This window comes from Cyphellophora attinorum, assembly GCF_001299255.1.
Source record: "Cyphellophora attinorum strain CBS 131958 chromosome Unknown Contig44, whole genome shotgun sequence".
Classification (NCBI taxonomy): Eukaryota; Fungi; Ascomycota; class Eurotiomycetes; order Chaetothyriales; family Cyphellophoraceae; genus Cyphellophora; species Cyphellophora attinorum.
This window is the reverse complement of record NW_017253272.1, coordinates 86,217-110,584: the sequence shown is the minus strand read 5'-3', so window position 1 is coordinate 110,584 and position 24,368 is coordinate 86,217. Positions and strand designations below refer to the sequence as shown.

At 53.5% G+C, this 24,368-nt stretch overlaps 12 protein-coding genes across 12 annotated transcripts; 7 read left to right on the top strand and 5 right to left on the bottom strand.

Annotated features, from left to right (window-relative positions):
- Positions 1 to 68: 68 nt before the first annotated feature.
- AB675_1362 (Delta-1-pyrroline-5-carboxylate dehydrogenase, mitochondrial) lies at positions 69 to 752 on the bottom strand (the record flags this gene model as incomplete). The annotated part of the gene is made up of 1 exon (XM_018141245.1): positions 69 to 752. One exon carries the CDS (start codon positions 750 to 752, stop codon positions 69 to 71), a length of 684 nt encoding a protein of 227 aa, XP_017995077.1.
- Positions 753 to 960: 208 nt separating this feature from the next.
- Positions 961 to 1,785, bottom strand: AB675_1361 (Delta-1-pyrroline-5-carboxylate dehydrogenase, mitochondrial; the record flags this gene model as incomplete). The annotated part of the gene is made up of 1 exon (XM_018141244.1): positions 961 to 1,785. One exon carries the CDS (start codon positions 1,783 to 1,785, stop codon positions 961 to 963), a length of 825 nt encoding a protein of 274 aa, XP_017995066.1.
- A 420-nt stretch (positions 1,786 to 2,205) lies between these two features.
- AB675_1360 (Pyrroline-5-carboxylate) lies at positions 2,206 to 3,090 on the top strand (the record flags this gene model as incomplete). The annotated part of the gene is made up of 1 exon (XM_018141243.1): positions 2,206 to 3,090. One exon carries the CDS (start codon positions 2,206 to 2,208, stop codon positions 3,088 to 3,090), a length of 885 nt encoding a protein of 294 aa, XP_017995116.1.
- A 1,365-nt stretch (positions 3,091 to 4,455) lies between these two features.
- On the top strand, positions 4,456 to 5,622 carry AB675_1359 (L-saccharopine oxidase; the record flags this gene model as incomplete). The annotated part of the gene is made up of 1 exon (XM_018141241.1): positions 4,456 to 5,622. One exon carries the CDS (start codon positions 4,456 to 4,458, stop codon positions 5,620 to 5,622), a length of 1,167 nt encoding a protein of 388 aa, XP_017995062.1.
- Positions 5,623 to 6,412: 790 nt separating this feature from the next.
- On the top strand, positions 6,413 to 8,462 carry AB675_1358 (Proline utilization trans-activator; the record flags this gene model as incomplete). Its single annotated transcript, XM_018141240.1, has 4 exons — positions 6,413 to 6,441; positions 6,500 to 6,526; positions 6,615 to 6,812; positions 6,836 to 8,462. 4 exons carry the CDS (start codon positions 6,413 to 6,415, stop codon positions 8,460 to 8,462), a joined length of 1,881 nt encoding a protein of 626 aa, XP_017995061.1.
- A 401-nt stretch (positions 8,463 to 8,863) lies between these two features.
- AB675_1357 (putative proline dehydrogenase, mitochondrial) lies at positions 8,864 to 10,114 on the top strand (the record flags this gene model as incomplete). Its single annotated transcript, XM_018141239.1, has 1 exon — positions 8,864 to 10,114. The coding sequence occupies one exon, from the start codon at positions 8,864 to 8,866 to the stop codon at positions 10,112 to 10,114; it is 1,251 nt and encodes a 416-aa protein (XP_017995068.1).
- Positions 10,115 to 12,143: 2,029 nt separating this feature from the next.
- On the top strand, positions 12,144 to 14,500 carry AB675_1356 (Polyadenylate-binding protein, cytoplasmic and nuclear; the record flags this gene model as incomplete). Its single annotated transcript, XM_018141238.1, has 2 exons — positions 12,144 to 14,308; positions 14,362 to 14,500. 2 exons carry the CDS (start codon positions 12,144 to 12,146, stop codon positions 14,498 to 14,500), a joined length of 2,304 nt encoding a protein of 767 aa, XP_017995091.1.
- Positions 14,501 to 15,310: 810 nt separating this feature from the next.
- AB675_1355 (uncharacterized protein) lies at positions 15,311 to 16,726 on the top strand (the record flags this gene model as incomplete). The annotated part of the gene is made up of 2 exons (XM_018141237.1): positions 15,311 to 15,689; positions 15,744 to 16,726. The coding sequence occupies 2 exons, from the start codon at positions 15,311 to 15,313 to the stop codon at positions 16,724 to 16,726; spliced, it is 1,362 nt and encodes a 453-aa protein (XP_017995082.1).
- A 519-nt stretch (positions 16,727 to 17,245) lies between these two features.
- On the top strand, positions 17,246 to 19,024 carry AB675_1354 (putative transporter; the record flags this gene model as incomplete). The annotated part of the gene is made up of 1 exon (XM_018141236.1): positions 17,246 to 19,024. One exon carries the CDS (start codon positions 17,246 to 17,248, stop codon positions 19,022 to 19,024), a length of 1,779 nt encoding a protein of 592 aa, XP_017995109.1.
- A 399-nt stretch (positions 19,025 to 19,423) lies between these two features.
- Positions 19,424 to 19,913, bottom strand: AB675_1353 (uncharacterized protein; the record flags this gene model as incomplete). Its single annotated transcript, XM_018141235.1, has 2 exons — positions 19,424 to 19,671; positions 19,784 to 19,913. The coding sequence occupies 2 exons, from the start codon at positions 19,911 to 19,913 to the stop codon at positions 19,424 to 19,426; spliced, it is 378 nt and encodes a 125-aa protein (XP_017995106.1).
- Positions 19,914 to 20,357: 444 nt separating this feature from the next.
- On the bottom strand, positions 20,358 to 21,347 carry AB675_1352 (uncharacterized protein; the record flags this gene model as incomplete). The annotated part of the gene is made up of 1 exon (XM_018141234.1): positions 20,358 to 21,347. One exon carries the CDS (start codon positions 21,345 to 21,347, stop codon positions 20,358 to 20,360), a length of 990 nt encoding a protein of 329 aa, XP_017995064.1.
- A 1,229-nt stretch (positions 21,348 to 22,576) lies between these two features.
- On the bottom strand, positions 22,577 to 23,398 carry AB675_1351 (uncharacterized protein; the record flags this gene model as incomplete). Its single annotated transcript, XM_018141233.1, has 1 exon — positions 22,577 to 23,398. The coding sequence occupies one exon, from the start codon at positions 23,396 to 23,398 to the stop codon at positions 22,577 to 22,579; it is 822 nt and encodes a 273-aa protein (XP_017995088.1).
- Between the last annotated feature and the right edge of the window lie 970 nt (positions 23,399 to 24,368).

Below are 24,368 nucleotides of genomic sequence, written 5' to 3'. Positions count from 1 at the left end.
GGAGGCGTTGAGGTTGCGGAAAGCCCCCTCTGCCCAGCACATTAGCAGTACACATCTATACATTCGACCTACAAGTTGCTAGGATATAACACGGTGTCCAACCGGTTGAACTCTTCCTTCAGCGTCCTCGGCGACACGAACCTCCTCAAGGAATCGGCACTGCCCGCCTTATCATTCGTCCCGCTACTCCGTGCGCCGCCGAAGGACTGTTGTCCGATCACAGCGCCGGTCGTTTTGCAATTGGTGTAGAAGTTGCCAGCGGCATATCTCAGTTTCTCTTCTGCCTTCCGAATCGCTACGGGGTCGTTCGCGAAGATCGCGCCCGTCAGAGCGAAACCGCCGCCTTGCTTGTCAATCGTGCTCAGGAGAGCATCGAACTCGGCATCCTCGTATACGTATGCCACCAGGACGGGACCGAAGAGCTCCCTGTCAAAGAGCTCATGTTCGAGGGTGCTCGAGAGGTAAACTGTGGGCTCGATGTAATAGCCTCTGCTGCCACCGAAGCTGCCACCAGCAACCCGCGTCAAGCGGGAGTCCTCGTTGGCCGCTTTGATGACGCCAGTGATCCGATCGAAGGCGGACTGGTTGATCACAGGTCCTAGAAAGTTCGAGAAGTCCTCCGGGTCGCCCATCTTGATGTCTCCCAGATGCTGCTTGAGCTCGGTCAAGAACTCTTCTGCTCGACTTTTCGGCAGGTAGATCCTCGAGCAAGCAGAGCATTTCTGTCCAGAGTACTCGAACGATGCGCGCATGGTGTGCTTGACGGCATTGCTGATGTCCGCTGATTTGTGCACTAGATGGAAATTTTTGCCTGAAGTTTCGGCCACGAAGCGTGGGAACTCGCGGTACTTCTTCTCGGCGATGCCTGGGCGCCCTTGAAGTAGAGGCTGCGGAAGACATCTGAGGAGCCTGTGAAGTTGAGTGCGGAGAACTCTGGGTGGTCGAAGACGGTCTGCGTGATCATCTCGCATCGCCGTTCACCATCTGGACCACGTTGGGAGGCAGGCCGGCTTCAAGGAGGATTTGGTGGACCAAGTGGCTGGCGTATACCGATGCAGGAGCTGGCTTCCAGATGACGACGTTGCCAAGTAGTGCTGGTCCCGATACCAGATTGCCTCCGATCGCAGTGAAGTTGAATGGGGAGACGGCGTACACAAAGCCTTCCAGCGGACGCCAGTCTGTTCGTCCCGCATGACCTTGTGCTGTCAATTGTGGCTGACGATCATAGATCTCCTGAGCGAAGCCGACGTTGAAACGGAAGAAGTCGGCAAGCTCTGCGGCTGCATCAATCTCTGCCTGCCAGGCATTCTTTCCCTGTCCGAGCATGGTAGCTGCCATCAACTCGAAGCGGTATTTGCCTGACACCAACTCGGCTGCTCGGAGAAAGATCCCAGCCCGGTCGACGAAGGGCATGTCGGCCCATTCCTGTTTGGCTTGCAGTGCTGACTCGATGGCGGTTGAAACGTCATTTTGGGTGGCGGTTGTGTAGTTGGCGAGCACGGTTTGGTGGTCTTGGGGTAGGATCTGTGACAAGTGTTGGCTGTTGGAACTGAAAGCAGTGCGAATCGAGACTGGTAATTGTGAGCGGAGCTGGCTCAGGGTGTCTTCCAGCTTCTGCCGCTCCGGCGATGACTTTGCGTAGTGCAGATTGGGCTCATTGAAGGGCTTTGGTGTCTTCTGTGTTCCTGCTGATGCTATCGTACGGCGCAGTATACTGCTTGGACGCTGGTCAATGAACCTTAGCGTCTGTCGAAAGCTGTTCGTTCTGAGGCCCTGAAGCTGCATGTTAAGTGATCACTGGACAGCTGCTTAGAACTCGTCAGCAGCAATGAGATCTATGTGAATATCGAGGGCGGCCAGAATGCCTCTGATGAATACCTAGGTACAAACTGGCTGTCGATGGATGTAGCACCCCGCGAGTCATTTCTTCGGCAGGGCGCCCGTTGCCAACTAGCAACTGCTTGGTCTGCATCTTCAAGCCGCTTCGGCTTAGTCGATCAGCAATTGATATGTTACAAAGCTCACAATCGTTGTGTCACTGTGTGAGGTGAGATCCATCATCGGCTGGGCTTCCGATCGGTTCTGCGGCTGGAGGGCCGAAGAGTCCTTTGCACGCCTTGGCATTTAGACCGCGCTATCAGGCGACAACGTGTCGAAACCACACAACGTCTGGCAGCGACTTCACGTATTGCAGATTGTAGCATAATGCGTGACAAGGACCTGACTATCGCTGTGCTTGGTTGTGGTAGGCATGGCTATGCGTGCCACCTTCGGGATGCTTGGCTAACACCTGGCAGGCAGCTTGGCAAAGCGATCATATGTGGTCTACTCAAGCAGTCCGATGTCTCAATCAACAGCATTGAGGCAGCAGTCAACAGCGACACGTCGAAGGTTGACCTCAGCAAGCAGTTGCGCGAAGGCGTGAGAGTCAGCAAAGGAGGAAATGTGAAGGCAGCAAATGCGGCTGACGTTGTTATACTGGCATGTCCTCCCAGAGCAATGACCTCGATACTTGGGGAACAGGGCATGGACGCGGCTCTCAAGGGCAAGCCACTCGTCAGCGTCCTAGCCGGAGTCACAACGTCCGCCATGGAAGATGTTCTGAAGGGCGGTGGAGATGCTCCATTCTGCATATTTCGCGCCCTTCCAAATCTTGCAATTGCAACATGTGCATCAGCGACGGCGGTTGAGGCGCCGAAGTCATCGATACCAAGGGAGATGGTGGACGTTATTGACAAGCTCTTTCGGAGCCTTGGTGGCATCACTTACGTTCCGGCCTCGAATATGAACGCAGCTACAGTAATGTGCGGATCGACACCAGCCTATGTAGCACTGTTTCTGGACGGAATGGTGGATGGGGCTGTTGCGGCCGGCGTACCACGAGACAAGGCGAGGTCCATGGTGGCACAGATGTTGTCGAGTACTGCTGCTCTTTTGCAGTCACACAGTCCGTCCGAGCTCCGAGAGTCGGTGTGTGCCATGCCGGGCTGCACGATACAAGGTAACTTGGTATTGGAGGAGGGCTGCATCAGAGGCACCTCCGCGCGTGCGGTGAAGACTGCCATAGATGCTGCTAGCAAGCTAGGCTAATGCTCTTCGGACTTGCTCAACGCTAAAACAGTTAGCAGGTGGGTATGGGCGTGGATCAACTAATGTGCTTACACAGTGAAACATCCGGCTGAGGACAGCGATGTTCTAAGTAAAGTCGGCGCGAGCCCACGCCAGAACCCCATCATGCCGCCCCTTCTCCATGTCTCGATCACCGCCGCCCAGGCGCTGGCATATCTTGCTGTCTTACCAAAGCCATCGTTCTGTAGCTTGTTCTTTACCACATCAATGGGATAGCTGCCAATCCAGAATCCAAACCCGCCTGTAGCACCACATGGAATCAGCTCAAGCGCACCAATGTCGGCTCGTTGCTTGCCGGATAGCCTGCATACCAAGTACAGACTCGCTTCGAAAGCAGTAAAGTAAGAACCAAATGCCTGCGCTTCCTTTGCAAGTGCACAGGATACGCCTTGTAAAGCCCTCTGAGCCCGGCTTGGGCGACTATCTGCTTTATACAATCCCACGAACTCGCATACAGGCGTGCTGAGCCGTTGGCTTGCATTTGCATACGCGTTCGAATATGCTCAACTGGCCCAGTGATGATGCTGTTGCCCGCGCCTGCAACAAAACCGGATAAGTAAATCTGACCGAGTGTTATGGCTGTCGTCTTGGAGTGCGACTCGAACCACTCCCTCATCCGGTGAAAGGCTGCAAATTGTACGGCCACTGAGGCCCCGGAACCAATGAACGGCATAGTCGCACCTTTGTAAAACGCTCTGGGAGATTCTTGCGTCCATATACGCCGTGTCATTGCGAGAACACCGCTTGAATTGGCGGCTTGAAGGCGAACTCTGACGAGATCGAATGGTTGGCCAAGTCCCACCGACACAAGCCCTCCGCACGTTCCTGCGATGAGATCTGTAGACCATGGCGGCACCTTTGCTGATGCATCCAGACGGGGTTGAGCATACGTTGACGCCGAAACGATCTCAGCAGTGGCAGACATGTATTGCTGTTACTCCTCAGAAGCGCTTGATTCAAGACATCCTTTCTACCGCCATGCGGTCGACTGTAGAGCATAAGTCGCCTTCATGCTGTCCACTGGCATCGTCAGCTTCGCACAGACCAGTCAAATGATCTGAGGAGTCCCAAAAAGGCAACCGAATCCGTCGCTTTGCACTGAACGAGTAATGTAGATGAGAGACCGTAATACTCGGATGGGCAGCCGAGCCGTAGCACTGTGAGTTAGGCTCCGTCGCTCCAGCCCGGAGATGTCCACGCTTTCCTTCACTGCCTCCATCTATCTGCCTGCAGCCTTAGCATATCGTGAGCTCAACGACGTATAGTCCGGTCGATATATTCAGCAATTGACTGCATCGCAATGTCAGCCTTCTAATGAAATTAAGGATGACTACCGATAAAACAGCGCCCGTTGTCGTCGCCGGAGCGGGAGCTTGGGGACTGTCGACAGCCCTCCACTTGGTCAACGATGGATATACGAATGTCACCGTGCTGGATCGCGCATCAGAGCTCCCATCGCGCTACTCTGGAGCGTACGACCTGAACAAGATTGTGAGAGCCGAGTATGAGGACCCCTTCTACACCGATCTAGCATTGGAGGCTATTAGGGAATGGCGGACACCATTGTTTGGGCCTTATTATCATCACACCGGCTATGTCGTCGCCACATCAGACAAAGCTCCAGCGAAGGCAGTTCAGCATCTGGAGAAGGCATTGAGCTCTGTCCGGGATCATGCGTCGTTCAAGCCTTTCATATCGTCGTTAGATACGCCACTGAAGTTTAAGGACGTGTTCTGGCAGTTCAGCGGACCATCCAGGTTCAAAGGGTATGTTAATCGCCACGCGGGATATGCACATTCCTCCAATGCAATGAAGGGCATATATAGGCACCTCACAACGCGAGGCGTGCGATTTGTGCTCGGAGAAGCTGGGCGTGTGAGTGAATTAGTGTACAGTCGCAACCCACGACGCTGTGTCGGTGCACGGACCGCGGATGGCACTACTCATCAGGCGGCTCTTATAATAGTATGTTTGGGTGCATATGCTGCAGAGATTATACCCCAGGTTGGTACGTTTGCTGTGGCCAAATGCTGGTCGGTTGCGCATGTGCAACTGACGGAGGAGGAATGCGACTTCTTGAGAGGCATACCAGTGCTGAACATCCGGGATCTTGGCTTTTTCTTTGAACCAGATCCTGCGACCAGGCTTTTCAAGATTTGTCCGCTAGGCGCAGGGTACGTCAACACGAGTGAGACATCTGGCATTTCGCTGCCTCCTCTGGATGTGTTGCCACCACCACAAGATCACATTCCGCTCGAGGATGAGCGGAAATTGCGGCGTCTGCTCAGAGAGACGTTCCCGTGGATGGCAGGAAGACCTTTCGTCGACCAGAAGATGTGTTGGTTCTCAGACACATCGGATTCCGAATACTGCGTTGATTTCGTACCTGACACAGATCAGTCTGTCATAGTTCTGGCAGGCGATTCCGGTCATGGCTTCAGTATGTCCCCTTTTCGCAAGCCTGAACCAGTGAACAACTGGGAGCTAGTCTAGGTTGAGCAGCAGAGACACTTGTCTTGGAGGCTTGATCCTGCCTACCCTGGTCTCCTGGACCAGGTGTTTCCTTTGTTCTGCCAGCCAATATGATCTCCTCCTAACGGCCACTTCGTGGTTGTTTAGCTTTTGATCTGTTTCCCCATCTCTCATCTCACACGTTCCCTCAATGTTCTGGTTCAGGCTAACCAATACCGGCGGTGAACAGAGATGATGCCAATTGTCGGCTCATGGGTGCTGAGTCTCCTTCGTGACGGTCATCAGAAACTTCCAAGGTGGCGATGGCGGGCCGATAAGACCGGAGAAGGGACGTCCTGGGGCGACTCGGTGTCATGGCGGATCGGGCAAACAAAGGAGATCAGAGAGGTGATCGAGGAGAAGACACGCGTGACGCGTGCCAGGCTGTAGTCGCGACAATAAAGACGGTGGCATCGACAGCTGGCGTTGTGTTGCACTGAACACCAGTGTCACAGCACAGGCTGGTCCTGCCGTCGCCATACATACATCTAGGTAGCGACTGTCCTAGATAGTAATCTTGATGATAAGTGGTATGTAAGGAAGTTGGAAAGCGCGAACGGGTCATGAACGGTCATGGACGCCCATGCTTGGCGCGATCTCGATCTCGGCGAGCTTTATCGTCTTGTTTTCCTCCACCTTCTCTGGCCCTTACCTGTACGTCTCTTACTGTGACTCTGTGCTTCGTGTGCTCAAATGAGGGTCGCGACAAGTGCTTGTGCATGGAGCGCCGCCAGGACGGTGTTCGAAAGCGCGTCACAAATGCGTGTCTGCGATGCCGCCAGCAAAAGATCCGATGTTCGGGTCGGATGCCATGCGAGCAGTGCACTAAGCGCAAGCTGACGTGCAACTTCAACGACAGATCCGAGAAGATCTGGGTCACCAGAGGGTATGTCCAGATCCTTCCATTGGCTCTCAAAATGTCTGAGCTTCAATGGCTCATGGTGCGTATCTGCTGAATGCTGACCTCCGGAAAGGCTCATAGAAGACCTGGAACGACAGGCTCAATTGCATCAAACGCGGAACAGCCCTGGCGACGCGCGCAACTACGAGAACGACTTCAACCAAACAGATGTCCTGGACGAAGGTCAAACTACAGTGCTACCTACTGAGAACAGTCCCGGCGGAACGCCATCGGCTCAGCTAACGAATCCTTTCTCCCATCACGCGCCTCGGTATGTGCTGATAGCTCTGGGAGACCATGGTATCTTGGAGTTTCGTCCAACTGGGCGTTCAATCGGCGTGTCCTTGAGATCGTTCATGAGCGCCTCACTGGTGTTCACGCTCCAACGGACAACTTGTCGTTCGATGGGACATTGTACGAGCTCGGTTGGAACGGCGAGCGTGAGACTGCTGGGAGTCAACATCTTGTTCCGTCTGCTGACTACGCGATGTTCTTGATCAATGCGGTGAAGTTTCATTGTGGCCAAATGTTCCACCTCTTCGATGAAACAACATTCATGCAGGGATTCAAGAACTTCTATGACTCTCCTGCAGACGCAGACATTCACAGCTTCTGGTATATTCATTTCTTGTTAATCCTTGCCTTCGGGAAAGCCTTTGTGGCCCGGAAGAAGATGCCTCGCAAAGCACCTGGATCTGACTTGTTCGTCCAAGCCATGAAGCTCATGCCTGATATTGTGTTCCTGATCGAACAGCCTCTTCAAGCCATTGAGATCCTTTGCTGCAAGGCACTCTACCTGCAGTGCCTTGATTTTCGATGTGCAGCATATAACGTGATTGGTCAAGCATTGAGAATAACTTTGGAACAAGGCATGCAAACAGACATGCGCAACCAAGGTCTCGACGAACTGCACGTTCAACGATGTCTCAACGTGTTCTGGACGGTATACATATTGGATCGCCAGATGTCTTCGTTGATGGGCGTGCCGCTAGCGCTCAAGGACAGTGAAATCAGCACTCCTCTACCAACATTTGCTGGGGCACCTCAAAAAAGCATGGCTTTGCAGCTACACGTCAAGCTATCGAAAACCATTGCGCAAATTCTCAACACTGTGTATGGTAGCGAGGGAAGGCTGACGAAGAGATTCATTCAGAGTACTAAGTCATCCCTCCAGAGCATTGCAGAAGTCACGGTACAGCTCAGAGAAACTTTTGAAGAGCTGAGAGGTCAGAGCTCTGGGGGCTTATCAAGGCTTGCCGCTCATTTGGACCTTCTGCATCATCAATGTGTCGTTGTTGCTACCAGGCCACTTCTATTCAGTCTCCTCAATAAGCGATTCGATGAGCCAAGCGGCATTTCATCTCTCATCAAATCGTCTTCCAGTGCCAAAGCGCTCCTGCAAATGTGCGTTGAGTCTTCTCAGCATATTGTTGCTGTACTCGACCGCTTGAAAGACCAAAGCCTTCTGGAAAGCTTTCTACCTTTTGACCTGGAAGCTGCTTCAGCTGGCAGCATGGTTATTCTGATAGCCCCTGTACTCGACGCAAACCTGCTTAGCAGCAGTGCGCCGTGGCTTGATATACTGTACTCGGTACTGGACGAGATGGTTGCACAAGGTCAGGTACAAGCATCGAAACGCAAAGAGGAGCTGCAAAGATTACAGCAAGTCTTTGAGCAGTTGCCCCTACCGCTGACAGAAACGCCGGAAGTTCAGCAGCCTGCTCCACTGGACTCCGGCCAGGACGGAACAAATGCATATTCAACGATCCCTGGTAATGGGCTGGACGATTTTGGATTCATGGACGACGCCATCTGGCGGACGGATCTCACAGCAGAGCAACTGATGGCTGTAGCGGACAGTCTGGATTTGGACGGCTTTGAGTGGATGACAACCGTGTCTTCGGGCCTTGGCAACGACTAGCAAGGCGTCTGACGACTCTCTTGCTTTCCCTCACATCCGCGATAACCGCACAAAGATCAATTTCACAGATGATTCCCAACTTGGAATATTGTACTTGCAGCCGGGGTGTGCCAAGCTCTGCTGTGGTGCACTCCCATGTGTTATCGGATGGTCACCCGAGCATAGTGTACGAACCCCACGGCCTATGGAACATCGTTCTACCCCGCCCTTATCAGTCCAACAGTATGCTGCAACAGTTCCGTGGGGATCGTCTCGATCAGGTCATACAATCCAGTCTTCGATCGGTTTTAGGCAGCCCAAGTATGGACCGTCAGATAGACCGAGTAGAACTCAAGCTCGATGCCTGCCGTCGAGGACACAGACAATTGACACGGCACGAATATGGCTAACAGTAAACCATCATGTCTGCGTCTACGCTCGATCTTTGCACCGAGCTTGTCAAGAGCATTCTCTCGTCGCACAGACGCCATGTCCCGCCTGCAGAACAACTTCTAGCCAGTACTCCGTCGCCGAATGCCGCTACCACGGACGCGGGTGAGCCCATGGCCGCCAGATGTCTGGCAAGACTACCAACACCGAGTGTCCTACGTAGTCTTTTTCTGAGCATGTTCTTTACATCGCCGATGCTCTTCAGGCCTGGTCTAGCAGTGTTCAAGACCATTGCAAATTCGAAATCGCCATTTCTCAGCCCGGATAGGAATCCGCTGCTACGGGCATGTGTCAAGCCACTGGTGTATGACCAATTTTGTGCTGGGACGAATGTCGCGGAGATCAAGAAAACCTCGGCTGGCATTAAGAGATTGGGCTTCTCGGGTGTTGTGTTGTGTTATGGCAAAGAAGTGCAGCTCGACGCCAACAACAAGCCTATTGGCTATGATGGGAAGGGCTCCAGTATGGAGGCCGAGGTTGACGAGTGGCGGGATGGCAATTTGCGAACACTAGCCATGATGGATGCAGGGGATTGGCTAGGTATGAAACTGACAGGAGCCGGTCTGCACATCACCAAAGCTCTGCTGGATGGCGGACCTGCTCCAGCCAAGTGGGTTGAAGCTATGGACGCTCTTTGCCAACAGGCCCGCACTCAGAACGCCAGAATCTGGATCGATGCAGAGCAACAAGTGTTGCAGAAAGGCATTGACAGGTGGGCGTTTGACGTGATGAGACGCTACAACACAAGCACGCGAGCCCTCGTGTACAACACAGTCCAGGCATACCTCAAGACAGCCCGTGACAAGGTACAACATCAACTTGCAACTGCCTCGCGGGAGGGATGGCGGTCAGGAATCAAGCTTGTCAGAGGTGCATACATCAGCAACGACCGGAGAGATCTGATTCACGACACGAAAGAGGGGACGGATAAGTCGTACAACAGTATCGTGGAAGATCTGCTCCACGGCAAAGGCTTCCCTGTTCTAGAAAAGAATCCGAATTTCGAGCATGATCTACTTCTCGCCGGACACAATACTCAGACCATTCGAGGGGCAGCGAGAATGGCGAGCAGCCTTCGTTCAAAAGGTCAGCTGAAAGTCGTGCCAGAATTTGGGCAGCTGCAAGGTATGGCCGACGACATCGGGTGCGAGTTGATCCAAAGCGGTGAGGACGCACTGCGCGCTGACACCAACGCCTTCATCCGAAAGTCTACAAATGTTTGACATGGGGCTCGGTCCAAGAATGCATGCAGTACTTGACGAGAAGACTGGTCGAGAACCGTGGTGCCGCGGATCGAATGCAAGAAGGGGCTGGGTTGCTGCGGCGGGAGTTAATGCGAAGGATCGGGATCGGCAGTGAATGAGAATGATTCTTACTACCTCAAAATCTATCTGGAACGACTGTAACGACCCAGTGCACACTTACCTAGTTCTGAGAGCTGATGCAACGGAATGCCTGTGATGGCTCTACCGCCGAGTTTCCATCCCGGACCATATTGCGTATACCATCGACGGAGCTTCGCTCTCTCTAGCTCGCCTCCTTGGGTGCTTTTGACTCCGCCTTCAGATCGCACAGAGTCTTGAGACGAGACTTCTGAGTCAGATTCAAAGTCATCTCCGAATGCCCATTTCGCAACACGGTCGAGATACTGATCTGTCGTTTCTGACTTACCGTTATAATCACACTCATCCTCAGCCAGACTGCATTTCCGAGAGCGTCTTCGGTGATCGTCGTTCTTCGGACTTTGAGGCGTGTTCTTGTTGACTCTTCCTCTTGTGAATCCGGTCTTCCTTTCAACTTTGTGTTGCCGCTGCTTATGGAATCGCAGCTCTGCCTCTGTGTTGAATACTGAACTGCATTTATAGCAGTGATGTTTCGTCGCTCGCCTTCGCGCCATGTCTGTTGTACAGAAGAGACAGAGAGTCCTCCACAGAGTCGCTCTTGCTTTGGCCCAAGTCGCCGACAAGTTCAAGTCTGCTGGCTTTGTGTCGAGGACAATTGAACGATTGGATCAACAATGAGAATGTAATCGAGGAAGATCTGTGCTCAAAAGAGATGCAGCCGTCCATTGTAGCAACATCTCCACCCGACAATGGAAGTCGCTGTGCCTCCACTGTCCATCCCCTGGTGGAAAGTGCCAGTGATGGTCGATGCCCCTTCTAGTTTCGCGAACCACAGAATGTGGAAGGTACGATGCCGCTACTGCAAATTTTACATCACGCTCGCACGAGACTTGAACAGGCACGATGAAGCAGAGAGAACGTACCTAGGTAGTCTCCGCTGGTGGCAGGCTCCAATCCCGGGTCACGTGTGATCAGGAGAAATCTCAGATCTACTGACGAGAGCGGGAGCGCACAGAGCGGTTTCTTTGACCCCACGGAAGCGCGAGCAATGCGAGGGTGGTCACCAGAACCGAATTTTAGAGCTCGCAGGCCTCTCCGAAGCGCATGCTCACGGGCTTCGTACGTTGGGAGCATATCTGTATTACTGTCTAACACGATTGGTCGAGTCCGTAGTCGGTTCCGGATACTTTTCCCGTGTCCCTGCCGAGGGTGGCTTCAAGCACACTTGCTTGTTCCAGCACACCAAGGGTCGATAGCGATAGCGCTTGCTCTACTGGGTTGAATGCAGTTGCCCATGATGTGATTGACGCGTGAGAAGCGACCAGAGTCCTAGAAGTGAAGGAGCAGATGTGAAAAGTGAAAGAAGTGCAGGCGAGACGGCACTTGTTCTTGGCGTAGTAGCCTGATTGCGCCTTCCCGGATTTAGCCTAGACCGCTCTTTCCACAATTTCAGGGCTTCAACTTTTGTTCAGCGATTTCTTTAACACCAAGTCGCAGTACACTTTCTTCTTGCCATCTTCATCACCACTACTCAACACCCTCGGTCGTCTGTTGTACGTCGCAGTCGATCGTTTTCTTGCACTTCTCCCACAGAAAACCTCCTGCACAGAAAAAAAACTTGAAAACCCCAGAAAAACCACGAGTCGTCAGATGTAAGTATCTCCTAAATTGCTAATCGAACCAACTTCGCCGCAACGCTCCCAACCCATCGCCTGCGGAAGACACATCACTGACGGACATTCAGCGACGGCTTCTACCTACATATCGCCCACATCCTCCAGCTTACATTAAGCATCAATCATTCACCAGAACAGTTGGAATTAGCCCCTACAAATTGTAAGATAACCCGAGCGGTCTGGTTGATCTGTGGACTATCATCCAGCCAGCTGCTGACAATTCTCATAGCAATATGTCTGCTGAAGTTGCCTCTAACCCCCAGGCTGAGGGCCCTAACGGCTCTGCCGACACTCCCTCCCAGAATGGCACCGCTCCCATCAATACCAGCGTTCAAGCCGATGGCGCAGGCGACAGCGGTGACCAGACACCTCTGTCTGCCAACCCCAATGCGGCTCACTCTGCCTCTCTCTACGTCGGCGAACTCGATCCGTCCGTCACCGAGGCCATGCTGTTCGAACTCTTCTCTTCCATTGGTCAGGTCGCCTCTATCCGTGTCTGCCGCGATGCAGTCACCCGTCGCTCGCTCGGCTATGCCTATGTCAACTACAACAACACCGCTGATGGAGAGCGTGCTCTCGAAGATCTGAACTACACCAGCATCAAGGGCAGACCTTGCCGTATCATGTGGTCGCAGCGCGATCCTGCTCTCCGTAAGACCGGCCAAGGCAACGTCTTCATCAAGAATCTCGATAACGCTATCGACAACAAGGCTTTGCATGACACTTTCTCCCAGTTCGGCAATATTCTTAGTTGCAAGGTTGCGCAAGATGAGATGGGCAACTCAAAGGGCTACGGCTTCGTCCACTATGAGACCGGTGAGGCTGCGAACAACGCCATCAAATCTGTCAATGGCATGTTGCTCAATGACAAGAAGGTCTTTGTCGGTCATCACATCCCCAAGCGCGATCGCATCAACAAGTTCGAAGAGATGAAGGCCAACTTCACCAATGTCTACATCAAGAACATTGACGAGTCGATCACTGATGAGCAATTCCAGAAGCTCTTCGAGGAGTATGGAGATGTCATCTCCGCCAGTATCACTCGCGATGAGTCAGGCAAGAGTCGTGGCTTCGGTTTCGTCAATTACACCAGTCACGAGTCAGCCAACAAGGCTGTTGAGGAGCTCAATGACAAGGACTTCCACGGCAAGAACCTCTACGTTGGTCGTGCCCAGAAAAAGCACGAGCGCGAGGAGGAGCTGCGCAAGCAATACGAGCAGCAACGTTTGGAAAAGGTTGCCAAATACCAGGGCGTCAACCTCTACATCAAGAATTTGGCCGATGAAGTCGACGATGAAGAGCTACGCGAACTGTTCACCCCCTTCGGTACCATCACCTCAGCCAAGGTCATGCGCGATACCACCGACCGTGACGTTGAAGACGATAAGGACAAAGAGAACGATAAGGAGGAGGTTGAGAAGCCTGCCGAGGAGACCAAGTCGGCTTCCGATGAGGAGAAGAAGGACATCAAGGAGGAAGACACCAAGAAAGACATCAAGGAGATCAAGAAGGACGGCAAGACCATCCAACGCACCTTTGGCAAGTCGAGGGGCTTTGGCTTCGTCTGCTTCAGCAACCCTGATGAGGCTTCCAAGGCTGTCTCCGAGATGAATACCAAGATGATCCGGGGCAAGCCCCTCTACGTTGCCTTGGCCCAGCGCAAGGATGTGCGAAAGAACCAGCTTGAGGCTAGCATCCAGGCTCGCAATACTCTTCGTCAACAGCAACAGGCTGCAGCTGCTGGCATGCCTCAGGGCTACATGCAAGCTCCTGTCTTCTATGGTCCTGGTGGTCAGTTCATGCCTGGTCCCGGCGGTCAGCGCGGAATGCCTTTCGCTGCTCAGCCTGGCATGATGATGCCCATGCAGGGCGGCCGTGGTCAGTTCCCCGGTGGCTTCCCTCAACAGGGCGGCCGTGGCATGCCTCAAGGCGGTCAGATGCCGCAGTTTGGCATGCCTGGTCAGATGCCGTTCATGCAAAACCCCGCGGCCATGGCCAACGGCATGTACAACCCGCAAGCACTTGCTCAAATGGCTCAGATGCAGCAGCAGGGCGGTCGTGGTCAGGGTCGCGGCCAGATGGGTGGTCCACAAGGTATGCCGCTTATGCAAAGTATGCAGGGCACTGGCCGTCAACAATTCCCTCAAGGTGGCCGTGGTAACATGGGCGGAATGCCGCCAATGGGTGGTCGTGGTGGTCCTCAGGGCCGTGGTCAGCCTGGTCGTGAGGATGCCGCTGCTCCAGGTCAGCTAACTGGCCTTGGCTCGATGCCCCCTCAGCAACAGAAGCAGATGCTTGGTGAGGCCATCTATCCCAAGATCCAAGCCATCCAGCCCGAGCTTGCTGGCAAAATCACTGGTATGCTTCTGGAGATGGACAACTCCGAGCTTGTCTCCCTGTGAGTATTCTCGAAGACATTTCCTTCTGTCTCTTACTGACCTTCTGTCACAGTGTCGACGACGATGTCGCTCTTCGCAACAAGGTCGACGAAGCCATGGCTGTGTATGATGCTTACATGAAGGAGCGTGGTCCCAAGGACGGTGCCAATGGCACTGGTGAGGAGGCTGGTGCTGAGGCTGCGGCTGCTTGAGTGTCCAGCGACAACACTCTTCCTGAGCATGCTCACTCGTTTTCGATCTCGATACCCTCTATGAATAGTCCAAAAGTTTGATACCTTGCAGAGATTATGCTGCTGAGTTGCGACATCAAACAAAGGTGGACCGCTGCTTACCGGCGAATGGCGTTCATTTCAAGCTAGGGACAGCTCGAAACGTTCTGAGAGGCTTATTCCTTGAGTCATATGTATGAATAGAGATTCATCTTCAAGAACAGCAATGCCAAACCTTCTCTTAGGGAGAAATCTTGGAGGTTGCTACCATAATACTGCGCGAGACCAGACGTGATCCCGGCCGTTGATGACAGACCACTTGGTGGACCTTCGGGTCAATTCTTGCTCAGTGAAGTACTAGCCATTCGCACCAGCAGCTGGAAGTTCGAGATGCCCAACGAGGCATAACCAGGACTGCCTTCGAGGAACTATTCGAGCATCTGAGAAATACTATTCAGGCGAGGCGGTTACAAAGAGCACATTGGCGACAGCTCCCATCCGCTGGTCTTGCTGAAGGCCTGGAAAGAACAAGAAGTAGCCTGCTGCTCCTTCCCAGCAGTCATGTTGCCCAAGTCTTGCTGTTCAAGTTGTGAGCATTGTCAGGACAACCCTTTCATCACCGATAGCAAACATGCAACTGATTTGCCCATCAACTGATAGTCACTGTTGCCTCATGATCCCATCACAACAACCTAGAACTTCAAACGACACCACTATCTGCATTGTCAGCGTCTTTCGCGTCTTTTCATGCCTCTTCACCAACCCTGAGTTTCACCTGCAATCCGCGACATCATGTCTGCCGAAAACACTTCCACCAAAAACCTTGACCTGGAAGTCGCCCGCCATCAGAAAGAGTTCGCCACAATCAAGAGCAACATGTCGTTCCTTCAAGCATACGACAACTTCATGTCGTCGCGATCTCCCGAGTTCTTCACCGTGTTCAAGATCCGCATGAGCGACCTCACTCGCCGCGATCCCGACCCGAGAAAGCAACAACTCACGCTCAATGATCACCTCATGCTGAACCATACCAAGCAAGGCACCGACTTCCACAGCCATGGCGCCATCTACTACTACCTCTTGACCTACTACAAGATCGATCTCAACCAGCCCAATCCCAATTTCAGTCTGGTCGATGAGGAGATCGCTGCGTTCTTCCCAAACCACGATAGTATGACGTGCCGAGTCACTGCCCAAAGCTGCTGTCGCTAATTTGTACTCCCAGTCAAGCCTGAAGATCGCGACATGGACGACGAGATTTCTTCTGCTCGCTTCGACTTTCCATCTTCCTCCACCAATATCAACGAAGATCGCCCGGTCAACCCTCAGCCTCAACGCCAGCGCCTCCTCGATGCTTACGAAGAAGCATGTAACGAGTACATCGCTGTCGCCAACGCTCGCAATGGCAGCACCCTCCAGGCCGCAAAGTACCTGCGCGACACTGCCGAGAACTTGGTCATGTTCATAGATGACCTGGAAGTCGATCCCAAAAAGCGTGAAGATATCCTGTTGATGTTCGAGACTGCTAAGTTAGCTGTTCAAGAACTCACTGGTGGCAAGATTCGCAAGTTCGATACTGGCTACCGCAGCTATCAACGTCATAACAGCGGCGGTGCTGAGAGAAAGCCTGCTCGACCCAACTATCGCACTCGAGCCCGCCTTGCTGAAGGCTATGATGTTCGCAACAATGGTCGTCGGTCTGTGTCTCCGGTCCAAGATCGTCCTTACTACCACAGTCCGCGAGGTCAATCCAGCACTCCAGGTCCCAGACACCCATCCCAGTACAGTACCTCGGAGCGCTACTATCCGCGCGACGAGCCAGCCCGTCAATATTACGAGCCTCGCGATGACCCGATCCGTCAATTCCAGGAACCTGTCCGTCGCGATTCCGTCCGTGACACTCAAGATCACCTTGATAGCCAGCGCGGCTCCTGCCGTCTCCCGTCAGAACGTCCAGCTGCTGCCTACCCATACTCCATGGGCGCCTACGAAGTCCGAGCTCCAGAATACCGCCTTGGCGATGAATACCGCGTTCGCGACCACCAGCAGTCCGGAACCTATCGCGTAGAAGGCAACACCATCAACACCTCGACCGGCTACACCGGGAATGATTTGAGAGGCCGTAACAAGGGTCGCGGTCACTCCGGTATTCCATACGGCTACAATCAGGACCGTCAGGTCGACTCCTACAAACCTGGCCAGTCTTAGGAGGACAGTGGTCGCTATCATGTAGAGCAGGTTCAGTGGGAGGTTTGTAGGATATGTGAGTCAACGGGATGGCATGACAGGATGAGTGGCCACTCCTTCGGGGAGGACGCTGTAGCGGTGAAGTCGCAGGCGCTGCGACACGACAAACGAAGTGTTCCATATCATACCTGAATCACAATGTCTTCGACAGAGTGAGTCGTTAGAATAAAGCTGAGCTTTTCCGCCCCCGGAGCCCGCCCTGAGACTGGGGGCATCTTAAGCTTTCCCCGCGCTGACCTCAGGTGTACCCGTTGCAGTTTCTTACCAGCGAATTCCTCCTCACCACTCTGCCTACATGTAATACCTGCGCAGACAGCGCCACCGAGCACCGCAGCACAACGCCGCCGCCACAGCATGAACATGTGTTGAGCAACTTACTATTATTATGAAGAGGTCACAGCGACCAACACTTCGCGCCTGTTACCCAGAGGTGCCTGCCGGCGCATTACGAAGTGACTGCCGACCTCGGAGCCATCCAATATGACCACAGCGCCCTCGAGCGGAATGCCTTGCGGCGCAAGAGACACTGGCTATGCCGACAGCTATGCCGATCACGACCGTCATGAAGGCCAAGCAGGCTCGTCGTCATCCGCCGCTGCAGCACCACGAAGTCGCCACCTTCCACACCTCCAGCCTAAGCAGGCCGAGGACGGGGATCACGACGACGACGATGTCAGTAACGCCAGCGTACCACCCACGCCCTCCTTCCCTCCACCCCACCGCTCAAACACCCTCTCAAAGTCGTACACACCTTCAGAAGAGTCTTCTCTTGTGCGCAAACTCGACCGCAACCTAACCCTCTTCCTCTCCCTGTTGTACCTCCTCTCCTTCCTCGACCGCTCCAACATCGGCAACGCGCGCATCGCCGGCCTGTCCACCTCTCTCGATCTCACCTCCGCCCAATACTCCAGCCTCCTGACGGCGTTCTACATCACGTATATCCTCTTCGAGCCGCTGATCCTGTGCTACAAGTTCCTGCCGGCAAGATGGTATATCCCTGCCTGTGTGGTCGCGTGGGGCGTCGTGGCGAGCTGTCAGGCTACGGTGACACGGTATGGGCAGTTGGTGGTGTTGAGAGGGATGTTGGGAGTTACGGAGGCGGCGTTTGGGCCGGGTGTGCCGTTCTACATGACGTTTTTCTACCGGAGAAGGGAATTAGCGTATCGGGTCGGGCTGCAGGTCAGTGCGGCGCCGTTGGCGACGAGTTTTGCGAGTTTATTGGCCTGGGGGATTGTGTGGGTGAATGAGCGGGTTGGGATTGGTGGGGTGGAGAGCTGGCGGGTGTTGTTTCTGGTGGAGGGGTTTCCGAGTGTGCTGGTGGGCGTGTGGGCGTTGTGGTGGGTGCCGGATGGTCCGGGGAGTGCGAGGTGGTTGTCGGTGCGGGAGAGGAGGGTTGCTGTGCTGCGGCTGGTGGGTGAGGGTGGGAGTGGGAGCGAGAAGCATACTTCGACAGCAGCAACGTCGCATATGGGATTTGGGAGCCGCACGACGACATTTCTCCGCGAAACAGTCAACACCCTCCGCGACCCCAAGTGCTACCTCACCGCTTTGATGTTCTTCTCGGTCAACGTCAGCTTCGCTTCGTTGCCAGTCTTCCTCCCAACAATCGTCAACGATATGCGCTTCTCACCCGTGGCATCCCAAGCACTCGCCGCACCACCCTACCTGTGCGCCTTCGGTTTTGTACTCCTCGTGGGCCACTATTCCGACAAGATCTCCGACTCCCGCGGCATCTTCTTGTGTCTGTGCGCCGGCATGTCCAGCCTCGCTTACTTTGTCATCGCGATCGTCGGTGCTGTACTCAACACAGACTCCACGCTGAGCATCGTGTTGAGGTACGCGAGCGTGTACCCGGCCGCAATGGGGCTGTTCAGCAGTGTGGTGCTGATCATAACGTGGACGCTGAACAACCAGGAGAGCAGTAGTGGGAAGGGAGTCGCGATGACTTTATTGAATGTTTTGGGACAGTGTGGGCCGTTGGTCGGGGTGAGAGCGTTCCCAGATGGCGATGCGCCGGGTTTTGTGAGGGGAATGTGTGTTTGTGGGAGTTTCATGGCTGGGGTAGTGGGGCTGAGCGTGTTGCTGAGGTGGTGGCTAGGGAGGTTGAATAGGAAAGGAGGAGGCGCTGGCAACGGAGGCGAGATGGAGATGCGGGAGAGGTTGATGGGTGGTGACGGTGATGGTGATAAGGAAGAAGATGATCTGAAGTTGAAGGAGGTGAGTAGGAGGGAAGAGGAGAGATTCGCATTCATGTTGTAATGATTTGACGAGGCAAGCGCTGTCTATATGACCAACAGTCCATGCCATTAGATTTCCGTTCGTGTACTAGTAGGGTATGCGCAATGACCACGTCAAGGGCAAGTTCAACACGGTCATTCCAAGGTTGCTGCGAGGCAAGTGCGACGCTCAATTAATGCTCGCAAGCCGGTTGACGGAAATCAAGTTGCGAGGGCGTTCGAGGATGGTCCTAATACAGCAACATACTCGACCGCTGCTTGAGAGTATCGTTCTAGGAAGCCATCAATGTAGAATGTCAGTTCGGCACAAGTGCTGTACTTCATCTCCATCAATTCTTCACTGCCGAGCTATGCAATCAGATCTGCTTCGCATCACCCTCGACAGGCCAAATACCACGGCTCTTACACTCCCTGTATTCCGCTACGCCTTCTTCGAGCTCTCACTCCCAGAAGGCCTCTTCCCATCCTCCGCCTTCTTCGCCCCCATATCCTGCATCTCTTTCATGCTCATATCATTGTTCTCATGCTGCGCGACCTGCTCGCTCTGGCTGGCCAACTCTGGCTTCCATTCGCCCTCGCCGGACTTGGCCTTGCCAACGCTGTCGTGCTTGTGTGTGTCGATCTTCTCTGAGCGCTTGTCGTCGTCTTTGTGGGCTGGTGTTAGAGGACCTATGTATGAGTGGGGGCGTTGCTTGCTTTTAAGGAGAAGACACAGTGTAGGTGCGGAGGAAAGGGAGAGGAGGGAGGCTGCTGGGTGTGAAGGGGTGGGGAGTGGACTAACGGTGGTCTGCTTCGGACATGGCGCGGTTTATTGAGCTTGTGTGGAAGGTAGCTGGTACGGCGGCATGACGGCGAGCTGTGAGGAGAGTCGCTGCTCGTGAGGAGCGTATCGAGCGGGCGAGGTACGACATTGTGTGTTGAGTGTCTTGGTTGTGTAGACGGTGGAAGACGTATAGTTCAAGGGCAGTCGAATACCGTGGCCTTGATCGCTACTGCAGAGAATGGTCAAGGAAACGAGACAGGAGCTTGGAGCTGCTACCCGTCCATTGTTACAGTTATCGCAGCCGAGGCCGTTACCTAACCGTGACGATGGTGCTGGAAAAAATGGCATCCGCAATCATGACGTAGGGCTACGTAGGTCAGGAACGACCCGTGCGATCGGCCGGGTCTCATTTCCGACTTGTGAGCGGCCAATGATGGGAAATGAATTTCCAGCATCACATTGTGTATAGAATTTCGTCCTGGGCTGCCTCTGGTAACGAGACCCTGTTTCTACTAATCTATATGGTATCTTACATCAGGCTTGAACCCCCACAAACAAACACTCGCCGCCATCGCCATTGCTGTGCACATTATCAATGCTGAGCTTTCGCCCAAGTGCTTCTAATGATGCTCCAGTATCGCTCCGGATCAGAAGCCATGTGGAAGACGTGAGGCGTGTCAATGAATTCTTCGACCGTCACCATCTCTCCTGAAGCGCCCTTCTCAGCCATCAGCGCCCTAGCAAATTCGGCATGGGCTTCGACGTCGCGGGACAGAATCATAACATCCTTCTGAGAATGTATGTATGTTCTGGGGATGTGCGACTTGAGAAATGCTCCTTCTGGGTCGTTCAGTACACGATATAGCTTGTATGTGGCAAGCTCGGCGATGCCAAGGCGGTCGATCACGATTGTTGATGAGATGGCAGCATGTATCATTGCACTTCCTACAAGGTAGGAGAACCAAGACTTGGGCAGGCTGGTTTGAAGAGCTGAAATCGTTTCGTTGTAATGTGGTTTGCCTGGGGTGCTGTCCATGACTATTGCTGATATCGGCAGATCTTGGCCGAAGAGATTCTTGTAACATTCGGCGAGTTGGACAGCGCCGTGAGATCCGCCGTTGGAATAGGTCTGCAAGAGTATTCGGGGCGTTCTGTCGGCTACGCTTTCCACATACTCGTGGATAGCCTTCGCTGCTGGGTCGAACATGGGCCTCTGCGCGGCGTCCCTCCGGAAGAGCATGTTGTCAATTTCTTGCTGAACTAACAGTATCTGGCTGTTGGGATATACCCCTTGGTACCCCTTGAGGTACTTGCTTATGTGTCGAGGTCTAGCGAAAGCCCACGAACATATTATAATAAACCCCGGATCGTTTGGGGCGGATGCCGTAGTCTCTGTTGGTGTATACAAATGCACCTTGTCACGTATCTTCACAAACCCTTCCAGAGGGTCGACCGGTAGCTGCGTTGTTGCAATTTCAACGTTGCCATCTGCTGTTTGTCGTGGGAGCTCCATCGTAGCTGGTATTTTGCGCTTATGAGGTCGATCAGCCAGGTCGAAGTCGACCATGACAGGGACCGCCATGGTGTATATAGTCGGAAGATCCCAGCCAAAAACTCAACAGATTTTGTGCAATTCACTCAACTGTGGACATGCGATAAGCCTAGCGCAATGTTCACGCCAGGGACTGTACGATCGCTGAATAGTGCTGTTGCCTGTGCTGCAAGATTCCTGGTCTAATCCGTAGAATGCTCCTGCGCAAGCAATGCCGCTGCCCAAACCCGGTAACTCCTAAGGACGATGCAGAACTTGGAACCTTAACACTTGCGAGCCGAGGTACAGCGGACGAAACACGGCGCAAGACAAGCAAAAATGCGCAACGGAAATGCTGGAAAATGATTAATCAGCTCAGAAATGAAGCCGCCGTGGACGTGTATGAAATGTGTTCAGGAGTGGAACGCCGGCCATGCCGAAGCGGATAGGAAGTTGGAAGTTTCTTCGAGGAGGCCTTGGCGTCGTTTCCACCCAATTGAGCCAGTAATCCGATCTTCTGGGCGCGCTTACCGTTCCTCGCGAGATCAACCCTGGATTGATACGCTATACGACCAGGTAATCGATGATAAGTCAGGCACAGAAGTCTTCATCGTCATGTCTGCGACCAGGATCTAAGCAGTACTGTTGCATTTATACATGTATTTTTGTCACGAATGACTCAAGCCGCTGTGGGCATCTTGCTGTGGCAAGTTTAACCTTTCCCATCCAATTTGTATACTTCAGAGACATTGTCCTCAAAGATCGTGACCACAACGTCACTCGTCGCCGAATGTTGTCTGCTGCGCCCAACACGCCGGGAAAGCCCAAGGCGTACGGCACAAGGTGACTGGTCATGCTCTGCTGTGATGCTCGCCAAGTGGAACGCGATGTGTATCAACACCACGCATACTTGGCTCTGCTCATCCATACCACATCTGATGGGTCCGCGTCGACACTCGTCCAACGCAGACTGCAAATATGTTCTTGATCGCGTTGAACGACTTGCAGGTCATCGCCTTTGTCGCTTCTGAGCTTCCTGGCGGCTGAAATCACAACCTCAGAAGGATCCCACAATTCGACACCTGCTGGCATCTCTGATACACTTGCTTCCTGCTGAGCACGCAATAACAAGGCCTCCAGGATCTCCTGTGCGCCAGGGCTCTCACGCGCTGCAGGTGGCATAGCTACATGTAGAATGTGAAGCATCGAGCCTTCTCTGGACGCAGCGTACGTTCTGGTCCAAATGACAGCAATCCCCGATTCTCTATGAATGGCGCCTTTCACTTTGGGCAGAGGTCGGCCCAAGGCCTTTGAGACAAAGTTCTCTCGTGCATGGTGCCACCCGAAATGGGGCAAATCAGGCGCCACAGCGACGATAGTCTTGCAGGATTGGACCTGGAAACGGAGATGAGGTCATCTTTCAGATAGTCGGTCGCAGGAATGGAGGAAAGATCGTCCGCCATCAAGTCGGTAACGGCAGGTAGGTCTTTGCTAAAGTGTTGATAGTCGCCATCGGTCATCGCTGCAAGGTGAATGTGTGTCGAAGCGAAAGCCTGCCAACCGAATCGAGAGTAGAACTTCTGGCCAATGTCGGAGTAGAGGACGGAAAATGGGCTCCGGTCGCCGTTGTGCTGCTGGAATGTCTCGAGCTTCTTTCCAAGCTCGGTCATCATGCGTGACGCGTACGACTTGCCTCTGTGCTCAGAACGGGTGAAGACCGATCCAATGCCATGAATGAGGACTTCTTTCAACTTTCCGTTTTGTGCACAGTAAGCCTGCATTGGTATCGTTTCACACGATGCTAGAATCGACCTGTTGCCATCCTGATCGAGCGGCAGACGGGACGATGTCAGCAGCCATGCTACCTCTTTTCCATCTTTGGTGAGATCTTGTGCTAGGAGATGCTTCTCTCTTTTCAGATACTGCTCGATCGTCAAAGGACCTCTCCATTCGTTCCCGTTGAGCCGAGAGGTCTGCATATGCTCAGAGAACGTAGCGATCACTAGCTCGATGTCGTCGTCGTTCGAAGGTGGAAGCTGCGCCGAGTCGACTGGAGGCGGCAGGTCGATAGGTCCGTCATTGTTCGTGACCGAGATCGCCATGATTGAGTACAAAATCGAGGCTGGGGAAGTAAAAGCTGCTACAAATCAGCCTGCCCAAAGATTACACAAAACGAATAGTCGGTCTAGAGTCTGTAGGGACAGGATTGAAGATGGTATATTTGAGACCACTTCACGGCACGAAATGGAGCAGATGTGTCATCACAAGGCGCGCATTTACCACTCTGACGGTTGTTGCTGCCACGACGCAAGCGCGACGATGAAATCCGGGGTAGCGATGTCCCCGTTACCACAGTGTGGACCACAAAAACTAAGAAACTGTCCGGAAAAGGGATCGTCAGATGAAGTCTTTGTCAAGGAAAATTGATGAGAGGTCGAGCACATGTCACGAGCCGTGAGGTCGCTGCAAGGGCCAGCCGCGAATAGCCGCCGAAGTTCCACCGTTCGTGCTAATCTGAGGTAGTATAAGCGCCAGGAGATACGCGAGACCTACCGCCGGGAGGGAAATGAGGGAGCATCATCGAAGAAAGCAAAAGAGCAGTTTGCTTGCCATTTAGTAGCGTCCGAGGCTGGCATCGGACAGCTCTTGTAAATATACTTGGACGCAGACCGGTGTGTCAAGCTGAAGTTCTGTGGATGTTCGTGCAATGTTTGATTCTATCGCATGCATAGCCTAGGCAGACGCCCGGGCGCAGGTGACCGGTCACCTAAATCACCATCCAGTCCCGAAGTCTCAGATAGGAGCGACGAATACGGTTCACTTATGATCCAGTACTTTCCCTTGCTTCCCTGTTGAACGCGATGATGAACAGGTCGGGATTCTCTTGACGGAAGTCACCACAAGCCTGCCCGACAAAGGCAACAGAGCTTTCCCAAATCTCCATCACCTGAACGATTTAGACATTCCGGATATCACTGTGCTCATGAACCTCAGCCTGAGGCGGGGCAAGAGCAAGCAAGGCAACGACTTGACTTCACCTTGCAGCTTCACGCTATCTTGCCATCGCTTCAA